Source organism: Nomascus leucogenys, chromosome 4, assembly GCF_006542625.1.
Source record: "Nomascus leucogenys isolate Asia chromosome 4, Asia_NLE_v1, whole genome shotgun sequence".
NCBI classification, from domain to species: Eukaryota; Metazoa; Chordata; class Mammalia; order Primates; family Hylobatidae; genus Nomascus; species Nomascus leucogenys.
The window spans coordinates 104332607-104354524 of NC_044384.1; the positions used below are offsets into that span (position 1 = coordinate 104332607).

Consider the following 21918-nt stretch of genomic DNA (forward strand, 5'->3'; position numbering starts at 1 on the left):
TGAAATGTCCAGAATAGGAAAATCTATAGAGACAAAATAAAATAGTGGTTGCCTGATGATGCAGGTGAAAAGGGGAACTAACTGCAAAAGGGATTAAATGATGAAAATATTTTAAAACAAGATGGTGATAATGGTTGCACAGCTCTGTACACTTACTAAAAGTCATTGAGTTGGACACTTTGAATGAACTTTAAGGTATGTAAACTATGACTCAATGAAACTATTAAAAAATCAGTGATGTAAAAAGGAGGAAGACAAGGGAGCATGATTAGGTGACATTTGAATGTGGATATACCTGATTGTCCCTGAATTCTTCAAGAAGCTATTGTTCAGCCTCTTCTTCATGCCCAATGCTGTGTCTACAATAATGGAGAGTCTCACAGAGCTCACCACGTAGCAGGTAAAACAGGCAAACAGGTCACTGCATGGTAGAATATGGCCAAGGGTCAGCACAACAGATGGAGGAGCACCACGCTGACCAGAGACGTTTTCATGAAGGTAACATCTAAACTGAGATCCTGAAGACCGTTGCTGGGCAGCTGAGAGGAAGTGTCAGTATCTCAGTGACATTCTATGTCATGCTATGAAGTTTAGGTTTTATGAACTGCAGAACTAAGCTGGGCCTGGTGGCTCACACCTGTAATCTCACCACTTAGGGAGGCCAAGGTGGGAGGATTGCTTGAAGCTAGGCGTTCAAGACCAGCCTGGGCAACATAGTGAGACCGCTTCTCTACAAAAAATAAAAAAAAATAGCCACGCATGATGGTGCATACCTGCTGTCTCAGCAACTCAGGAGGCTGAGGTGGGAGGATCGCTTGAGCCCAGGCGTTCAAGGATGCAGTAAGCAATGTTGTGTACTGTTATCGTGAGTAGCAACAAAAAGCAGCAGTGCTGGACTTTGGGGTGACATGGAGTGGGCTCTGCTGTTGGTCATGATGGGGAAAGGAGTCCAAATAACAAAAACAAAGAAAGAAAGAAAAAAGAAACGGAAAGTCAAGCAGATGAGTCCAGTTTGACTTAGCAGTCCACTCTTCACCCATGGGGCTCTTTGGCTCTGGTCAAGGGGGCATAGGTTACATGGAAAGGGCTGCTATTACTTTACAAGCATCTGGCCTTTCTCCCAGGGGGCAGAGTTCCCAGATAGTCTAGCTATCTCTTTCAGCATGAAGGCACCTGCTTCTTCACCCTTCCCCTTGCTGCTCAGTCTGCTTTTCCAAGGTCTATGACAGTGTTGGGAGGAATGCTGCTCCCTCCATAGGCGGAAGACACTGCTGTCCTTAGGCAGACTGGACTGTGAGTGTGGAGATCTGGTCTCAATTTCTCACAATACCACTGGTTAGCTGGAGTCAGGTCAATTACTTGGCCCTTCTGAGGCAGTTTCCTTATGCTAAATTGTTACCTGCTCTGTGGGGATTACTGAGGACCACGTGAGATTCAACTGATAAGAGTGTTTATATGTAAGACATGTCCTGGTGGCGTGTGTGTGGGAGTGATATGCCTTCCAAAAACTTAAAAAAATAAAGTTGCCATCCAAGAGTTCAATGGACAAGACTGATCACAAGCTGACATTTGGAAAAGTGTGACTGAAGGGTTTCCCAACAGGCAAAACCACACTAACCACAGTGTAATCTTGGAAGGGCAGATCTGGAATGCGGCTGTATTTGGGGAAGTGAAACTGAAGATGGGAGTATAGTTCTCACACTGAAGAGCATGCAAATCACCAAGGAAACTTGCTCATGCCAGAATGCTGAGCTGCACCCCAGCCCTAGGGAACCTGTCTCTAGAGAGGGACTTAGGAACGGATCTGTGGTTTAAACATTTTCCAGTGACTTTTATGTGCACCAAAGTTAAAGCACCTCTCACCTGGAGCATAAAAAAGGAGCTGGAGATGCTGATTCCAGGCAGTCAACAGGCAGCCACATTCCACTGGGGAACTCTGGAGTTTTAGGGCAGTGAATGGAGAAAAGGGGAAATCCAAGAGTAGGGGCGATCTGGACAGGACCAATATGCAGTCCCAATGTGCAAATGAAGTCTTTGCATATTTTTCACCAGAAGTTACTCTCATAAAATAAATCCCTCCAAAGACTACATTTGCTGTACATCTGGCTTTTCCCTTATTTTCACAGAAATATTCCCACTTTGTCCAATATATTTTTTTCAGTGAATCACAATTAAAAAACAAACATGTACTTCTAATATCTGAGAAATGAACCAAGAAAGGACAAGAGCTATTAGGAGTGTTCTCTTTCTTTATTTCTCTTTGGTTTCTTAACACAAAAGACATGCATTCTATAAATAAAAGGAACTAAGATTTTCTGGGAAACAATAAATTGAGAGGAATTCCCATAGTCACACCTCTGTGGTCAAGTCAAGAGGATGGTCTTCAGCTCCCATCTGGCTGTAATCTCTGATGAAATCCAGAAGAGAAGGCCTGTGTGTTATCCAAGAACGTGAAACACTCAAGGACAGTGAATGCCACAGTCCTCTGCTCAGAGCTGGGCTAGGCCCCAAGGCCCACTGAGCACAATGTCTACCCTATCTCCTTGTTACATCCTTTTCACAATATCCTTGGGTGATGCTTCTTTTCATGGGGCTATTGGAAAGGCTCCAACACCAAAGAGCCAGACCAGCCATTTACGAACAGCCATTCACCATCAGACTAAGGAACCTACTGGGAGAGTGTAAATATGTTGGTGTTTGCTGATTTGTGCTCAGAGCCCAGATCAAAACACTGGCTTGATCTTACTTTGAAACATTGACCTCAGGTGCAGCAGTATAAATTCTACACCAGGAGGTGGGATTGCCACTACAAGAGCAGCAGGCCACAGTAGAAAATGATCTACCATACCCAGTGGCAAAATCTGGGCCAGTATCCTAAGGGCCCACTCAGTAGCCCACAGACTGATTCTTAATACCTTCACAATCCAGGCTTGCTGGTGCTACTTCAAATTCACAAAAGAAAGGGGCTTATAATAAGACAAGCACTGATACACTCCTAACAGGAAATGCACACCCCACCCGCCTTCCGAGTCTACCCCTACAGGCAAACCAGGAAGGAGGGAGAAATGCTGGAGCTCTACCACGAGCCCAGGTTAAACGACATCCGGTATCAGATTGTTGAGACGTTAAAAATAAAAATACCATTTTCAAGTGCTTGTAGCAGAGGCCTAGCTCCTAAGTTGTAGGTAACAAAGGTACTTCCCTCTGAATACATGGCGATTGCACACACTGGTAAACCTGACGGTCCTGGGGTGGGGGAGACACCCCAGGCTCCACATTGTGCCTTTCTGAACAGGCTCCTAGGCCCCCAGGCAGGCAGCAAAGGACAGGAAACCAAGCAGGTGGAGACTGGAGCCCTAAGACTCAGTCTTGGGTTACAGGAATTGCATCTTCTTTTAGTCTCTACTGGAAGAATTTTAGAAAACCAATTTTGGCAGCAGCAGTTGAAGGACAGCCCCACTGCCCAGTGCACTGGCAAGAGAAAATGTCCTCCTCTTTGAGTCCCGCTGTGCTACATTAGGTCCCATCCAGGCAGAAGGAGGAAGCAGTATGAAATCTTTCCAAAAGGTAAAGGTCATTTGCCATGATTACAGGAAGAAATATAAAATCTGTTCTTTGCAGCAGCAAGAGATTCTTTCGGCCTTTAGTTCTTTATGTCATAAAAGCCAGCTGTGCTTGAATGTAAAGGTCCACCTTGCTAGTCAGTCTGCCCAGGGCTGGAGGGAGGCCAGACTCTTGGGATTGGCGAGTGGATGGAAGAGCAGTGGAATGACAGGGCAGACAAGGTTACCAGACCAAGCCAGCCCACAGCTGGTAGAAGGAAGCCCCTGGTTAGGTTCTAGAGGTGCATATGGTCAACGTGCTCCAGAAGCATCACAATGAGGGAAATCATCCAAGAACGAGATCGATGGGCAAGTGAGAATCTGGCCAGACCTGCTGTTTCCTGCTGGTCAAAAAAGGAAGGAATGTCAGTGAGAGTGGGGAATCTGAATGAGCGCCATGGTGGCAGTAGGAGGTAATCACAGGGGCGTCTGGAGCCCCCAGCCACAGCTAGGAGACCCCACCAAGAAGAGTGGCAGTAATTCAGCAGATAGCTAACTCTCTACACCTATGATTTTAAAAGTCCTCTGATGGTGGGTGTGAAGACAAACCCCATGAGCACCTTACTACAGGCCCAGTCAAGAGTGCACTGATTCCACACACACTGGGGCTCAGAGGGAACCCTCAGCTCAATGCGAGGCCTCAGGACCCTGGGATCCGAATGTGGGGTGGATACCGCCCTTCTCCAGTTAGACGGTTTTCCATTTAAACATAGATTTGCTGTTAGTGTCTTTTATGCTTTTTTTCTTCCTGCAAAATTTGTTCACATAAAAAAAATTATTTTTCTTTCCAGTTTCTTTCAAGTGTTTCTTTGTTTAAATTTCCTTCAGTTTCTTTCAAGTATCTTTTTTTCCCTTCTGTTCTCCTGGATAGATGGAAAAGGCCTCACTGAAATCCCAAAATTAGACATGGGGAAAACTTCTCTTCTCCCTGCTTACCCAGCAATGAGGACATAATCCTTGGTGCCCCACTGTGGAAGAAGGAACGTGCCTGTGTGCGGCCCTCCACTGCTGTGGCCACACCATCTCACGCAGGGAGAACGCCTGGGTCTGTCCTTTTGTCCCCAGCTACATCCCAGTTTCCAGCAGGCTTGGACACTGCAGCCTCCCCGTGGCAAATTGGCCAGAACTCGGCTGGAGAACAAGCAGGCGAAGGGGAGCATCAGATGGAAGGCCTTCTGTGAACAGCTGGCCCACAGAGAGGCGGTGGGTAGGAGCTGGGCCTGGATGGAGCCTGTGTTCATGTGGACCAGAAAACAGTTCCATGTCACCAGCTGCAGGATCCAGAGGAGCTTGTGTTCCATGCTGTGCATCTTGATGACCCAGGCCTGAAGGTCACAAGGGTGGCACAGTGCGGGAGGGCTTAAGCACCTGGAAAAACTGTACCTCCGGCGAGCTCACGTTTTGCCATCTCTTCTGGTCCACTGCCTCTCCTGAGGGACTATTCCTGGAAGGAAGCGCCTATGTCTGTACCAGATTCCTGCCCCACCACATCCCATCCTCTGCCTTAGATGGTGAGGAGAGGGATGCAGCCCACACCGACCCCTCCCTCATGGCACGCCATGGGGGCCATGAATGTCCAGCGGTCTGTCTCTGGGTCGTACATCTCCACTGAGCTTAGGTTTGACTGTCCGTCATAGCCCCCAACAGCGTAGAGGCGCCCACAGCTGGCCACCAGGGAGACCCGGCTCCGGCGCGTGTGCATGGGGACAATCAGGCACCACTGGTCTGCCACAGAGCTGTACATCTCGGCAATGCTGAGGAAGCCAGAGCCATCGTAGCCCCCACAGACAAACATCTTGCTCCCCAGGGAAGCGGCTCCGTGCCGGCAGCGCTTGTTGAGCATGCCAGCTGCAGGGTGCCAGGTGGCAGTGTGGTGGTTGTAGTGCTCCACCTGCAGTAGGGAGAGAGGCACAGGTACAGGACAGTCAGAGGCAAAGCTCAGTCCATGGAGTGACCGTGCAGGGCACAGCAGCCCCCATGATGTCAAACTCCTGTGGGAGGCATGGGGACGAGGAGCTCTGCCAGTATTCCCTCTGCTGCAGGCCTGCTCTTTGGTGTATGGGGGCAGGGAGAGGTCACCTCACCTGACCCTTCCTGTTTGCATCTAAGGAAACAAAAAGGATGTGCCCAAGGATGCAATGCTAGGTAGTGACAGAACCTGTATGAGAGCTGGGTCTCCTGTAATCTCCAGGGCTTTCCACTGCAGCACTGACTGACTATGGAATGACTAGTAAATGGCTGTTGAGCCTTTTTTACAGAATAAATACAATTTCAAACAAATTATCCAAAAGAATACAACTGTTTGCAAATTTACACTTGGTCTATAATTGAACTTACTTTGGGCAGGAATCTCACAAGGTCTATGAAGTGTTCAACAGACAATAGAACAGGGTGGTGGCTGCAGATGTGACTACCCTTTACTGTTCTTTTGTGTACACTGGCTCGTTCTCTGGAAGTTCAGAATTTCCGAAGATGCAGTGGATAGCCTGAAACCTCACTAGATGATACTTTATCCAGCTATGGCAAGGCTGAAGGTTTTTCAAATAATGACCTTCTAAAATAAATCTCAAAGACAGAAGAAGTAGGTGCCCTTATCCCAGGGGGAGCTCAGACTCACACTGCTGAAGATCTGCAAACCATCATGGCCGCCTGACACATATATCCTGCCCTCAAAGACCGTAACCCCAGCAGCACTGCGATTCGAGCTCATCGAGGTCACCACTGTCCACCTTCAGGAAAGAGTCAAAATAGGAGGGGAAGCATGAGATTCAGGGTTCTTGTCCCCCCACGACAGCCTAGCAGGGTTCAGGTAAACTGTGCTGGCCATCTCTCTACCTCTTATCACCTCTCCCACCACCTCTCTGACAGCTCTCCCTGGCTGCTGCCTCTCACCCAAGCCACAAACCCACAACCCATCTTCTCTGCTCATCTCCATGGCTGCTCAAAATCATTGTGTCTCATACAAGGCCTCTTTCTCCTACAGTTCTGCTCCTCCCTGCACTCCCTGCCTTGTTAAGCAGACCACCAGCTCTCTAGCTGCTGTACTTATAAAGCTCAGTGCTATTCTGGCTGCATCTCCCTCACCATCAACATTCCTGTGGTCCCCCAAGTCCTGGCTGGTTTGCTTCCTAGTCAGTGCTTGTTCCCATCCCCACTACCGGTGCCCTACCCCTGACCTCTCATCTGGACCACTGCAACAGCCTCTTTACAGGCAGCCTGGCTTTCACACCAGTCCCATCCGACCCCACCCAGCCAGAGGGACTGCTCCTCCTGTACCTGCACCATGTCTGTCCAGTGGCTCCTCACTGTCTCCTCTAAAAGAGTCCAGGTTCCTTCATGTGGTTTTTAATGTTTTTTATTTTTGAGACAGGGTCTCACTCTGTCACCCAGGCTGGAGTGCAGTGGTGCAATCATAGCTCACTGCAGTTCTGACCTCCCAGAATCAAGCAATCTTCCTGCCTCAGCCTTCTCAGTAGCTGGGACTACAGGCTCACGCCACCATGCCTGGCTAATTTTTCTCTCTCTCTTTTTTTTTTTTGTAGAGACAGGGTCTCCCTATGTTGCCTAGGCTGGTCTCAAACTCCTGGGCTCAAGTTACCTTCCTGTCTCGGCCTCCCAAAGCGTTGGGATTACAGGTGTGAGCCACTGTGCCCCGCCCTTCATGTGGTTCTTCACCTCTTGGTCCTCATCCACCCTTCAGCTTCACCCCACACCACATGCCACCCACCCTGCTCCGTCTCCCATCCACACGCTGTGCTCTAGCCCACGAGAGGATCATTGCTGTTCTCGATTACAGTGAACACTTTCTTATTGCAGCCTCGCTCCTTGTTGTCTCCCTGCCTATGATGAGCAAACACCTCCCATTGGCTATCCATGACAGGTCTCACCTTGGAAGGCATCCTTGCTACCCTGTCCCTTCCGGCAACCCTGGGGAAGACGAAGGTTCTCTCTGCTCTGTGCCCAAGAGCTTCTGACACAGGCCTCCAGGGTAGGATGATCATGATGCAACCCATGGCCCAACCACATTGGGTGCTTTAAAGGATCTCAGACACCCAGCTTGCTGTCTGATCCATAGTAGATTGGTTAAGTGAACAGAATACTGGCTTAAAGGCATCCTAATAAGTCCATTCAACTAATTTGTTTATATTTTATTATATGAGTGAATTCAAATACTGAAATGAAAAACTCGAGCTAACCTTGTCAATGTTTTTCAAAGAGTGTTCCACAAATGAGTCCCACAAGATGGTGACTGGTGTGTATATAAAACCCGAGGTTAAACAGAGTTATTTACTGCAGGGTTTCTTAGAGCCTTTAAAATGTCAATATATCTTATGGAAAGACAAGGTCTCTGGCAGTTCAGACATCAACATTTCCCAAGCCTATCTGACCATAGAACTTAAAAACGTTTTTTTTTTCCAAATCATATCCTACCCACTTTGCAACATGCTGTTCATCTACTTCTTATCCCCTCTTGCCTGTATTTCCATTAAAATGGGCTGATTTAGCTAAGAGGTACAGACCATTAAATAACTATTTCCAAGCATCTATGTAGACTATTTGTTTTAAAATTTTATTTACTCATTCTTTCACTTAACCAAGGGTTATTAAATATCTAGTATATACAAAGTACTATAGGGGCAAAAAGGTAAGACATTCTCTACCCTCGAGAAGCTTAAATTAAAAAAAACTGCAGTTCTGATTTTTATACTCTCTGTTTATAAGCTCCAGTTGCCCCAAGGGAGCTGGAGTCCTTACTTGTCCGTCTCAGGTGAGTAGGTCTCCACGGAGCTGAGGGAAGAGTTGCCATCGTAGCCCCCACAGACGTAGATCTGCCCGTCCAGCACGACTGTCCCCATGGCACTGAAACAGACAGAGCTGTTATCCCAGACGAGCTGCAGCCTTCCTGGAGCAGCCTCTTTTGCCCACTGAAAAACAAACCTACCAATTGCCTCTTTCTGCAACGTAAATCTCAGGTATGTGACTAAGTAAAGGCATAAGACTGAGGTGACAGAAGCTGCCCCATCATTCCTCTTGTGCCCCACCCTTCTACAGCAGGCTGCCTCTCCTTCCTGCTCTTCTCTGTCCTTAATCTTTCTAAAATGCTTACCTTCCACCTCACCATGTGAAGGTTGAATTTACCTTGAAGGCCCAACTCAACTTCCACTCTCCTCTTCCTCCCCTTTGTAAGAATTACTCTTTCCCACACCCATGCTCCCTGAGTGGCTTATTACAGCAGTTGTTACAATCATTCATTCATCCATCAGATCTTTAACAGCTGGGGTTTAGAGTGGTAAGCAAGCCAAAGTTCCAGCCCACAAAGCACTTATGTTCTGACATTATAGGCTACCGGGAATCTATCTGCCACTTCTGTGTGTGTGTAATTTTTAATCAGAGCCTTGCTCTGTCACTCAGGCTAGAGTGCAGTGGTACCATCATAGCTCACTGTGCCTTGAACTCCTGTGCTCAATCGATCTTCCTGTACCTCAGCCTCCCAAGTAGCTGGGATTATAGGTGTGCACCACCACACCCAGCTAATTTTTTTGTTTCAAGACAGGGTCTTGCTATGTTGCCCAGGCTGGTCTCAAACTTCTGTCCTCAAGCTGTCCTCTTGTCTCAGCCTCCCAAAGTGCTGGGATTACAGGTGTGAGCCACTGTGCATGGCCCACCTGCTATTTTCAGCCCTTAGCATACCCTGCAACGAAGGAAAGAGCACCATAATCACTGTACAGACAGGCAGCCATAGCTTGGGGAGGCTGAGGTCTCTCCTCAAGACTGCCCAGAGAGAGGCCTGCCTCAGATTTAAATGAGACAAGCCCAACTCCCAAACTCCTTACATGCCAAGCTCTCCTAATGTCAAAGACCCAGGGGTCTGGCGTAATCATGTAATCTTCCCTTCTACACAATGCCTTATAAGGAATTCAGCACAAATGCCAAGCTGCCCAATTCACTATTTTCAAATGTGATGCTGGTGAAGATTAAAAATGAATCTGGGTTTCTAACAAACAGGAAAATAAAACATACCAGGCTTAATGCTACCTTTTTTTTTTTTTTTGAGACGGAGTCTCACTCTGTCAACCAGGCTGGAATGCAGTGGTGGGATCTTAGCTCACTGCAACCCCCGCCTCCCTGGTTTAAGCAATTCTCCCTGCCTTAGCCTCCCAAGTAGCTGGGATTATAGGCGCCCGCCACCATGCCTGGCTAATTTTTGTATTTTTAGTAAAGACAGGGTTTCACCATGCTGGCCAGGCTGGTCTCAAACTCCTAACCTTAGGTGATCCGCCCTCCTCGGTCTCGCAAAGTGCTGGGATTATAGGTGTGAGCCACTGTGCCTGGTTTGCTGCTACCTTTTAAATGTACATAGTAATCAAACTGATCCACAGAATGTCCCTTTCAGGGAAATGATAACAGACCCCCTGAACCAGCCCGAAAGAGGAGACGGACTTGCCTTAGGCAAGTACTGTGGGAAGATCACAAATTTACTAGACATGATCACTATCCTTCTGGATACGGACACAAAACAAACATAAAAATTACATAACAAAACAGGTGTTGAACAATATGAAAATGAATTAAGAGGTGCCCCAAAACTGCATGAGATTAACTATCAACTAGGTGGTAAAGGCTAGTGTGAAGAGAAGGAGAAAATGCTGATCAGCATGGACTGGAATAGTCCAGTGTAAGAAAGCTCTATGGGATGGCGTAGAACACTGGGGGAGATAGGAAGGAAAGATGGCAGGATGTCACTAACTGGCTGTGTGGGATGTCAGAAGAGAAGTGACTAGGAACGTTTTAAGGTAGCCTGTAATTTAAAAGGGATGTAATGGAACCGGGCCCACACTAATAACAGGATATTAACCACAGTGAAGGAAAGGAATACCCAGAGAACTTTCCTCCAAGACAGCACTCTAAACCCAGTAACATCAAAGTAAGGAAGTGGTCCAGAGCAGACACACAAGGAAGGACAGCTGACTGCAGTCACAGCAAAAAAGCTACTCATGGTTGGGGATATGCAGCAATGAGTCACTCAAACATAGGAAGCTGCAAAGTATCCAAGGAGCAAAAGTGGGGATGGTGGGAGGAAAGGACTCTCAACGCGTTCTTGGGAGGGGCAGATCTTACGTATTTTTTTCTTCCCAAAGGAACCTACTCCGATGCTTTATGAACTGGTCTCACCAGTACAAAGGCAGATCCCTCCCAGCTCACATCCACATGCGAACGCTGCTGGATGTGGAACAACATTAGGCATATGTCAAGCAAGCTTAATGTGTAAAAGCGATCAGTGTAGAGCTGTCCTGGGTAATGGGCAAGGGGGCCCTGGGCAGCTTTCCTCTCCCCTCCTTGGGCTGCGCCAGCCTTTCAGCTGCCCACACATGTGATGACTCCATCATGTGTCTGACATAATGAAACATGCCACCTGTCACCTCAGCATTAAGAAGGGCTAAACACAGGCACTGGGATGTCTTCTAATCCTACTTCTTATTCAGGCAATATAAACAGAGAAGTGGAGGGAGCAGGTAGCTAGAATGTACTGAGTGACATATCAACTTGGCCCACCTTGCAAATACCTATGTGCTCCTGTCTGGGAGAATGTGTGTGACCTAAATAAAAGAACATTGCTTTGGTTCGTATTCTCCCCAGGTAGTGGAAGCACATGTGTGAGGGGAGTCCTGGGGAAGGAAGGTATACAGAAAAACACCTTGGATTTCCTTTTATCACTAATAAAAGTAAATCCTCCTTATTCTTCAAGTTTCAACTTTAATCCCACCTCTTCCCTGAAATCTTCCAGAAGTTCCAGTCCAGTTTCTCTCCCTCCTCGAATCTTCCATAATACACATTTCCAGTCCTTATCTGGCACTTAAAATAACAACACAACTTCCACATGTCCACGTCTGGTCTCCCCAAGTTCCCCAAAGGACAAGGCGGGTATTTTACTTTTAAGCAGATGGGGGCTTGCTCCCAGGAGGTACTGGCAGTGGCTGGCCTGGCTGCAGGAAACTCCCAGGCCAAAGCTTGTATTTTACTCTACTGTGTGCCCCTGCTCGTCTAGCATGGCGCTCCCCAGGTGCTCAGAGTGTATGTTCAGGCTGCACGTGGCTTCCAGAATACCTTCTCTTGCTATTCATGCTCCCCACTCTGGTCCATGTGTCTGTCTCCGGGTTGTAGGCCTCCACAGTGCTCAGCCGTAGCTGGCCGTCATATCCTCCAATGGCATAGAGAAGCCCGTTCACCACAGCCACGCCAACGCGGCTGCGGGCGGTTGTCATGGGACGGCATCTCTCCCAGCGATTGGCGATGGGGTCGAACACTTCCACCACATTCAGGGAATCACCTGCATAAAAATTTGCTACTCAAATTAAAACAAATGAGACCACTTGTTTAGATCACAGCTATTGGGCATTGATTACATGGAACATTTGACTCAATTCCATTAGCTCTTCCCACAGAATTACTCAAGGCACAAGGGCCCACTAAGAAATTTCAGCCATGATCACCTCAAACCTAATTCTTTAAGGAAAATCAGAATCAGACAGGAGGTATTTATTTTTTAGAGAGGGTAGTTTCCAGTTACAATCAGGTACTCTACCTGCTTAAAGCCAAAGGTATAGGCAAATCGATACAATATTTCCTCCAGGCAGGAGGCATGCCAGAGGGACAGGCATGCGCTCCAGTGCTTTCATTTGCTAGTGGGTGACCCAAGGCAAGGGGCTTTGTGTCCCCACCCTCTGCTTCACATGTGAAATGGAGATAATCTTTATGGATTAAATGATATAACAGGTAAAGCACCTAGCATGGTTCTAGAATATACTTAGTGCTCAATAAATAGTCATATTAACAAGGAATGATCATTCCAGCCCTACCTTTTTCGTCAGGTTTTTGTGATGATCAAATAAAATAACCCCCTCTTCCTGTGGTATGCTGCTATGGGGCACTTAGCATTTCATTTGCACGCTGCTCCAGCGTGCACTGAGTTGAGGACTTACCTGTTCCAGGTCCTATGATTAACAAGCAGCAGCTAGTACCCAACTCTCATTAACCTTCAATTAAAAACAAAACTGGGCCAGGTGAGGTGGCTCACACCTGTAATCCCAGCACTTTGGGAGGCCAAGGTGGGCAGATCACTTGAGGTCAGGAACTCAAAACCAGCCTGGCCAACATGGTGAAACCCCATCTCTACTAAAAATACAAAAATTAGCTGGGTGTGGTAGCATGTGCTTGTAGTCTCAGCTACTCAGGAGGCTAAGGCGGGAGAATTGCTTGAACCCGGGAGGCAGAGGTTGCAGTGAGCTGAGATTGCGCCACTGCACTCCAGCCTGAGTGACAAGAGTGACACTCCATCTCAAAAAAATTAAAAACAATAAAAAATAAAAACAAAACTGCCTGGGAGTGCCCACCAACTCCCCCCAAGTTGGGAGGCCATGCAGCTTTCTGAAAACCTTACTTTTAGATTCAAAAACTGCCAATAACCCACGGACTGTAAAGCATGCGTGTGTTTCACAGGGGGTGGGGCTGAAGAGTAAAAAGTATTATTGACAGTGGTAGACCCTGTGTATTTGGATAATCTTTCTCTTGGGGACATTCTCAGTCTAACCCCAGAGATCCATATGACCAAATGTGAATAGCCTGGTATGGAATTGGGTCTCTGACTGTATCCTATCCAGGGCTGATAGGATGCTGCACCATAGCCAATGCGCTATTAGGGCAAAAGTGCTGGCTCAGGAATCAGAACACCCAAGTTCTAGTCCTTGCTCTGCCAAAAACAATTGTATGAACACAGTGAAAGTTCTGTGGGACTTAATTTCGTCACTTGTCAGGTAAGCAGGCTAGGCCTCAAAGATTTCTAGAAGGTCTCTTTAGCACTGATAATCTGATTCAATGGCATGAATATGTGACATGCTCTAACTGTAGAGCAACTGTATAAAATCAAGAGCGGCAAAGGTGGTGACAGCACAAAACAGAAACCAGAAGGGCCAGGCTAATTTGTTTGGTGCTTCCTCATCCATGGAGTCCAAGATGAGGGTCTATAAAGGGGAGCCGCAAGGTACCTGCTGAGTTGAGGCCCCCTACGGCGTAGATAAGCCCAGCGATGGACGTGCAGCAGCGTGGCCGGGTTCTGAAAGCTGGCAGGTGGGGCCGGCGCTCTGGCATGAGGTGGTAGTCCTTTGCTTCGTCTACCAGGTCCCTGGAATAAGGTGGAAGATGCTAGAACAGGGGGTATCCCCCTGACTTAGTCCTCGTCTGCATCTCTGAGCCTGGCTCCCCACTGCCAACTGCAGGGGAAACCTGGGAGGAGAAGCCTTCTGGAAGGTCTGGTCTCAAAGAAACCAGGTGAGTTCTGGGAAAATCATACATGGCTACTGAGATATACTCAAAATTAAAAGGGCAAGACAAGCAAAGACCCCCCTCAGCTAGTGTAATCGGGTACAGATTAGGCATGAGAAAAACAGGGTAGTGGCCTAAATGGTTGGACCTGGGAGTTTCGACAAGCAGCATGCACCCTGTTGCCACTCAGACCTAGCCCTTCCTTTCCATCCCTACAACTGCACTGTGGCTTACAACCTGCAATTAATCACCACTCACCTGCACGGTGGCAGCTCCTGACACACCTCCCTGCCTCTGGTCTGCCCCTCCATTCCACTTCCACACTAGAGTTCAAGCTAAGAACCTTCAATAGCCACCCACTGCTGACAGAATAAAGTCCAAACTCCTCAACAACACCCTTGAGACCGCTGGTCACTGGGCCCTAGCTACCTCCAGACACAACTCCACTCCATCCTGACACACACCTTCACACCACCTGCCATGGACAGGCACTTACTTCCTCCTGAACCAGCTAATCCCAACCAGGAGTTGGAAAATGAAAGAAAGCTGAATATGTGTAAAGTTTTTATCAGCAAAGGAGAAAAAAATGTTTCAGGGTTGTGAACTTGACAAGCAATCTGGAGGAGAATGAACATTTTTCCTCTGCTGTTCTACTTTTACAGCAATCATCCTATAGGGCTGCCATCTTCTGAACTGTTTGGGTAACTCTGCTGTGCCATGTTGTCATTGATTTACTCTGGGTAAAAGTTTCATGTGTTGGTAAACACGTCTGCCCCTTGCCCATCATCGTAGATGTAAAGCCTACACCTGCCGGAGGCCCCCCATGCCCACGGTACTGACTAATATTTACTGAAGAGGGCAATGAGCCCCAGGAAGTCCCATTTACACCACTGAGTGAGCTGCTGGTGTGGACAGGGTCAGAGCAGGCAGTAAAGATGGTTGCACATTCATAAATAACTCAGTGGGGAAAGATGCTGGAAAATCCTCAGATAACTCAGCAGGGGAAAGCCCTTTCTGCTTTGATGCTCCCACATGGCATATCTCTCTGCTCAAGGCATAAGATTCGGGCTCTTCACACTTCCTGTTCCAGCTTCTAGACAGAGGGCAGACCAATCTGTGTGCCATGAATTAGACTGATCACTCTAAATGCTTTCTTTCCAGAACTGGAACAGGTGGCCAACTCCTCTTCCCTCCTTAGACCTTTGGCAGTGTCCTATGCAGGTCCACCCTCACTCACCTGCATTTGTGGCAGCAACGCACCAGGTCATCCTGCTGTACTCTGTCTGAAAGGAACTGGGGCCTACAGAGGGGCAGGCGGATATTGGACAGCAGCTCAGGCAGGTAGGGACCCCTCTGCTCCCGGTCGTATCTGACCCAGGCCAATGCAGCTTCAAAGACCTGTCATGAGAGTGGATGCTCTGGCAGTAAATCCTCCCACCCAGGGGCCACACCCCAGGCCTCCAATCTCAATGCCTCCACTTCCTATACTGAAGCAGTCCTTTGGGCCCATCAATCTTTTCTCCTACTTGTCTCTGAAATCCCTGATTTCTCTCTACTTCCTAGGCTACTAGAACAACTTCCTGAATTTCATTATGATTATGATTTCCTAGGGGAAAATCATCAATGGCATCTTATTCCTTTCCGTCAAAACAAAATGCCTGTTTCCCTTCCCGCTGCCCCTGTACCCCTGCTCCCTCTAAACTCCCTCCATCACCCTCTCTGTACTCCGGCGAGGCTGGGCTGGTTCTCCTGTTCACACTGTCCCCCCTCATCTAAAATGCCCTCTCATCTCCTCCTCTTCATCTAAACCCACTCCCCTATTTTTAAGGCCTGGCTCTAGATCCATGTTCTCCAAGGAGCCTTTCTTAATGGCTCCAACCACAAGGATATCTCCCTCTAAAGCCCTATAGCCCTTACGAAATGTATCACTCAAATAAATGTGAGCTGCCCCCTGGCCCCCCGTCATATTAATTAGTTTAAGAGCTAGGGACAGGACACCTAGTTTTTGGAATGAGGCTTTTTCCTCGAAATCACAGTGTCGCTGCCAAGCCCAGGGTCCACTTTTCTCCCAGGCTCCTATCAAGCCTGCTTCACCTCTCTAGCATCCCCCTTTCCTAGAGGAAAGAGGAAAATAAATCATACCTTTTAACCTCTCCTCAAATTTCTTTTTTCTTTTCTTTCTTTTTTTTTTTTTTGGAGATAGGTCTTGCCCCATCACCCAGGCTGGAGTGCAGTGGTGCAATCTCAGCTCACCTCAACCTCTGCCTCCCAGCTCAAGCAATCCTCCCACCTCAGCCCAAGTAGCTGGGATTACAGGCCAGGAGTTTAAGCTGGACCATGCCTGGCTAACTTTTGTGCTTTTAGTAGAGATGGGGTTTTGCCATGTTGCCCAGGCTGGTCTCAAACTCCTGAGCTCAACAAATCTGCCCACCTTGGCCTCCCAAAGTGCTGGGATTACAGGTGTGAGCCACTGCTCCTGGCCTTCCTTAAATTTCTAACATTTGTCCCTCATCCTCACTCTCAGGTGAGAAAACAGAAAATCAGAAGAGAATGTCTGTAAGAATCTACCTGTCCCCTGTCCCTGGGCGTGTGCCCCAGCTCTCCCTCCTGCTACTGTGGATATGGATGGCCTGTGCTCCTATCAAAGATGCACACCCTTATGCCCTAGACTGTCCTCACTTATTCCAGAACATCATTCCAACAACTGCTCTCCCATTTCTCCAACATTATCAATTCTTCCCTCTCTTCTGGAAAACTCCCACCAGCAGTCAAATATGCTGTAATTTCTCTCACTTAAAAAAAAAAAAAAAAAAAAAAGGCCGGGCCTGGCGCAGTGGCTCACGCCTGTAATCCCAGCACTTTGGGAGGTCGAGGCGGGCGGATCATCTGAGGTCGGGAGTTTAAGAACAGCCCGGCCAACATAGTGAAACCCTGTCTCTACTAAAAATACAAAAATTAGCCAGGCATGATGGCACACACCTGTAATCCCAGCTACTCGGGAAGCTGAGGCAGGAGAACTGCTTGAACCTGGAAGGCTGAGGCTGCAGTGAGCTGAGATTGTGCCATTGCACTCCAGAGTCTCACTCTGTCTCACACACACACACACACACACACACAGGCCTGGCATGATGGCTCATGCCTATAATCCCAGCACTTTGGGAGGCCAAGGTGAGAGGATCATGTGAGGCCAGAGTTCAAGACCAGCCTGGCCAACATGGTGAAACCCCATCTCTACTAAATATATAAAAATTAGCCAGGCATGGTAGCAGGCACCTGTAATCCCAGCTACTTGGGAGGCTGAAGCAGGAGAATTGCTTGAACCTGGGAGGCAGAGGTACAGTGATTGTTGCCACTGCACTCCAGCCTGCCTGGGCGTCGGAGCAAGACTCTTTCTCAAAAACAAACAAACAAACAAACAACCCCTCTTGATTTCACAGACCCCTCCCACAGCCACCCCAATGTTCTGCTCTTCCTTAGAATAAGATTCTTGCAAAAAGTTATCTATACTTGGCCGGGCAGTGGCTCACGCCTGTAAACCCAGCACTTTGGGAGGCCGAGATGGGTGGGTCACTTGAGGTCAGGAATTCGAGACCAGCCTGGCCAACATGGTGAAACCCCATCTCTACTGAAAGTATAAAAATTAACCTGGCATGGTGGTGCATACCTGTAATCCCAGCTACTCAGGAGGTTGATGCAGGAGAATTGCTTGAACCTGGGAGATGGAGGTTGCAGTGAGCCAAGATTGCACCACTGCACTCCAGCTTGGGTGACAGAATGAGACTCTGTCTCAAAAAAACAACAAAAAAATTACCTATGCTTGCTGTTTCTGGTTCATAGCAGGATTATTTCTAATAGTAAATATTGGAAATAACCCAAACATGCAAGAATAAGGTGAGTAGGTTGATAAAAATCAACAGAATGCTATTTAGACACTAAACTGTATAGAGGCCAGGTGCGGTGGCTCATGCCTATAATCCCAGCACTTTGGGAGGCTGAGGTGGGAGGATCACTTAAGGACAGTAATTCAAGACTAGCCTGGGCAACATGGTGAAACCTGGTCTCTACAAAAAATAGCTGGGTGTGGTGGTATGTGCCTGTAGTTCCAGCTACTCGGGAGGCTGATGTGGGAGGATGAGGCTGCAGTAAGCTATGATCTTGCTACTGCACTCCAGCCTAGGTGACAGAGCAAGATACTGTCTCAAAAAAACAAATAAAACATATAGAAAGTTTTCATGAAAAATGCATGATACAGTAAAACAAGCCCCATAATATACAACAGCCACATACATGTCATGATCTTAATTTTGTAAAAAAATAAATAAAACAGTGATTATAAAGAGCAGCGTCTCATGTCACCCACACAGACTGCTACTGGGCTCACATACCTGCTCCTCAGATTTGACATTCAGCTCATCCCGAGACACCAGCTCAAGCACGTCTTCCAAGGGCAGGGCCAGAAACTCTTCCGACATGGACACCTCCACAAAGTGCTGGTGGATGAAGCTGTTGGCAGCGTCGTACAGCACAGCACACATCATTGTCTCAGCAAACTGGCGCACACCCAGGCAGTTTTTTGGGTGAAGCCTTTGGCATAAGAAAAGAAAAAAAAAATTAGAGTAAGAAAGGATGTTATCTTTGATCATTCTCAGGCTGGTTCTGGGTAGAGCCACAGAATGAAAACAAATTCTTAACCTCAGCTTTGTTGGAAACTGTACTTCTCTGGGACTCAACTTCTAAAGGTATAAAATTAAGAAGAAAGATTATCCTCAAAGGTCCCTGCCTTTTGGGCCTAGTGCTCTGTGCATCAGGTGGAATGAGCTCTCTGGGCAGTTCTGTAAAGTAACTGTCAGAAGGTGAGAAGTAACCGTCACAGGAATGCATGCACTGAAAATCTGCTTGAGATGTTCCACCACTGAAATTCCTGGTTGAGTGTCCAGGGCACTATTTCAACTTTGGTCACAAGGCAGGCACTGAAGTCACAGAATTAGAGTTTAAAAAACATAGACAGGGCCAGGCATGGTGGCTCATGCCTGTAATCCCAGCACTCTGGGAGGCCGAGGTGGACAGATCACGAGGTCAGGAGATCAAAACCATCCTGGCTAACATGGTGAAACCCCGTCTCTACTAAAAATACAAAAAATTAGCCGGGCATGGTGGTGGGCGCCTGTAGTCCCAGATACTCGGGAGGCTGAGGCAGGAGAATGGTGTGAACCCAGGAGGCGGAGCTTGCAGTGAGCCAAGATTGCGCCACTGCACTCCAGCCTGGGCAACAGAGCAAGACTCCGTCTCAAAAACAACAACAACAGGCCGGGCGCGGTGGCTCAAGCCTGTAATCCCAGCACTTTGGGAGGCCGAGGCGGGCGGATCACGAGGTCAGGAGATCGAGACCATCCTGGCTAACACGGTGAAACCCCGTCTCTACTAAAAATACAAAAAATTAGTCGGGCGTGTTGGCTGGCGCCTGTAGTCCCAGCTACTCGGGAGGCTGAGGCAGAAGAATGGCGTGAACCCGGGAGGCGGAGCTTGCAGTGAGCCGAGATCGCGCCATTGCACTCCAGCCTGGGGGACAGAGAAAGACTCCGTCTCAAAAACAACAACAACAACAAAACAACAAAAAACACAAAAAGAAAACACAACACGGAGAGATGGCTTCTCTAATATGGGAACCCTTATACTTTTTCTTTTTTTTTTTTTTTCCTTTTTTTTCTTTTTTGAGACAGGGTCTCACTTTGTCCCCCAGGCTGGAGTGCAGTAGCATGAACATGGCTCACATCAGCCTTGACCTCCTGGGCTCAAGCGATCCTCCCGCCTCAGCCCCACAAGTAGCTGGGACTACAGGCGCCACTATGCCTGGCTAATTTTTGTACTTTTTGTGGTAGAGACAGGGATTCACCATGTTGCCCAGGCAGGTTTGAACTCCTGAACTCCAGCGATCCACCTGCCTCGGCCTCCCAAAGTGCTGAGATTTCTTCTTGTTTTAGACAGAGACTCCATGGGCCTAATTGTTCAGACAACCAGAAACAACAGCAGCAGCTATCATTTATTGACCATCAGTGAGTCAAGTATTTTGCTAGGCCTTTTATATACATTCTCCAGAATCTTCTTAACCTGTAAAGTAGTAATGCACTCACAGATGGAAAACAGGCTCAGGGAAACCAAAGATGGTGCTCACAGTCCCTCGAGACAAGAAGTGGAGGTGCTGAGACTGAAATCAGGACTCTTGTGCACATTCCCACAGGAGCCTGGCAGACTTACACTCATCAGGGCTGGAGAAACCCAGGATAAATCCTGGCCCTGATGCTCATGGGGCAACTTGGGTGGGTTATGTTCTTCCAAGTGTCAGTAATTTTCTCACCTGAAAGAAGATGATGACAACAGCTACCCACCTCTTAGGGCTGAGCCATGATGCATGGTACCTGGTATGAAGTTAATGGCTGTCTTAATTTTTTATTATGGTTGTTTTTGTTTTTTGAGACAAGGTCTTATTCTGTCACCTAAGCTGTAGTGTAGTGGTGCAATTATGGCTCATGATAGCCTTGACCTCTTGAGCTCAAGTGATCCTCCTACCTCAACCTGCCAAGTAGCTGAGACCACATCTGGCTAATTAAAAAAAAAAAAAAAAGTGTTTTTTGGTAGAGACAGCATCTCCCTATGTTGCCCAGACTGGTCTCAAACTCCTAGGCTCGAGCAATCCTCCTGCCTTGGCCTCCCGAAGTGCTGGGATTACAGGCGTGAGCCACTGTGCCCAGCTTGTTTTTTTTTACTACTGCTGCATCTAAGAAAATTCCAAATGAGCCCAGTGTGATTCTAAAATCTTGGTGACAGCAGCAGACCCTGGGGGATTCTTATTTGGCTCCATGACTGATTCTCTGTAAAGATGGTATTGATCAGATTAAAAATTGGCCAGGCTTGCTTTTCTTCATTAGAAAGGTTTATTTCTTTTCCCCGACGTTGAGTTAAGGTTTTAGGCACAGGGTTATATTTATTTAGCAATATTCACTATTGTCCCCTAGCAGTTGACCCGTCAAGGACTGAATGGGCAAGGTACCTTGGAGCCTGGCTTTATGACTAGTCAAAATTCTACATAGTTATTTCATTCCAGCCTGAGCTTGCTCTGTCCATTGCTTTGGAAACTGATGTGAATTTAGAAGAGCACAGAAACATAAGTAGAGAGCAAGATGTAGGCAAAGTGCATGGCCACTGAGGAATACAGTGCTGAAGGTCAGAATGTCAGCTCAGTCATCTGTCAAATGCCTTTCTCCTAAAGCACTTACAGTGATTGAATGAGACTTGTTAAAGCACTTTACAAATATAAGGCAGATATAAAGATAAACCTTCCCTAGGCCTCTACAGCATGTGCTTCACTATTTCCTACCACTTTGACATCAACCCGAGAGGAGGATTCAAAATGCCACGAAGCAGGAGCTGGATCAAGTCCAAGGATATGGGAGCCAATGATCAACGTAGCCATTGGCATTCATTTCCAAACTCTCCTTCTCAGGTTAGGATTCTCGTACCTTATTTTTGGGTGTCTTTGATTGGCTTGGCATAATACTGAGCACAAAACACACCTTTTTTTTTTCCCTTTTCTTTTTTTTGAGACGGAGTCTCCCTGTGTTGCCAAGGCTAGAGTGCAGTGGCACGATCTCAGCTCACTGCAACCTCTGCCTCCTGGGTTCAAGTGATTCTCCTGGCTCAGCCTCCCAAGTAGCTGGGATTACAGGCGTGCGCCACCACAGCCGGCTCATTTGTGTATTTTTAGTAGAGATGGCGTTTCACCATGTTGGCCAGGCTGGTCTCCAACTACTGACCTCAGGTGATCTGCCTGCCTCGGCCTCCCAAAGTGCCAGGATAACAAGCGTGAGCCACCACGCCCGGCCAAAACACACCTTCCTTTTTTTTTCTTTTTTTTGAGATGTAGTTTCGCTCTTGTTGCCCAGGCTGGAGTGCAATGGCAACAATCTCGGCTCACCGCAACCTCCACCTCCTGGGTTCA

At 47.6% G+C, this 21918-nt stretch overlaps 1 protein-coding gene across 4 annotated transcripts in view; it reads right to left on the bottom strand.

Moving 5' to 3' along the window:
* Window positions 1–2229: 2229 nt before the first annotated feature.
* Window positions 2230–21918, bottom strand: part of KLHL18 (kelch like family member 18) — a 61837-nt gene continuing 42148 nt past the window's right edge. For 3 of the 4 annotated variants that reach the window (XM_030811932.1, XM_030811934.1, XM_030811935.1), the window contains exons 4-10: window positions 18308–18506; window positions 15160–15320; window positions 13646–13782; window positions 11709–11946; window positions 8358–8462; window positions 6220–6331; window positions 2230–5493 (exon numbers count right to left, since the gene is read on the bottom strand). In XM_030811932.1, the coding sequence (XP_030667792.1) occupies window positions 5107–5493; window positions 6220–6331; window positions 8358–8462; window positions 11709–11946; window positions 13646–13782; window positions 15160–15320; window positions 18308–18506 (1339 nt within the window). In that variant the 3' untranslated portion in view covers window positions 2230–5106. The remainder of the gene's footprint in view (window positions 5494–6219; window positions 6332–8357; window positions 8463–11708; window positions 11947–13645; window positions 13783–15159; window positions 15321–18307; window positions 18507–21918) is intronic. The other variant, XM_030811933.1, reaches the window with a different exon arrangement.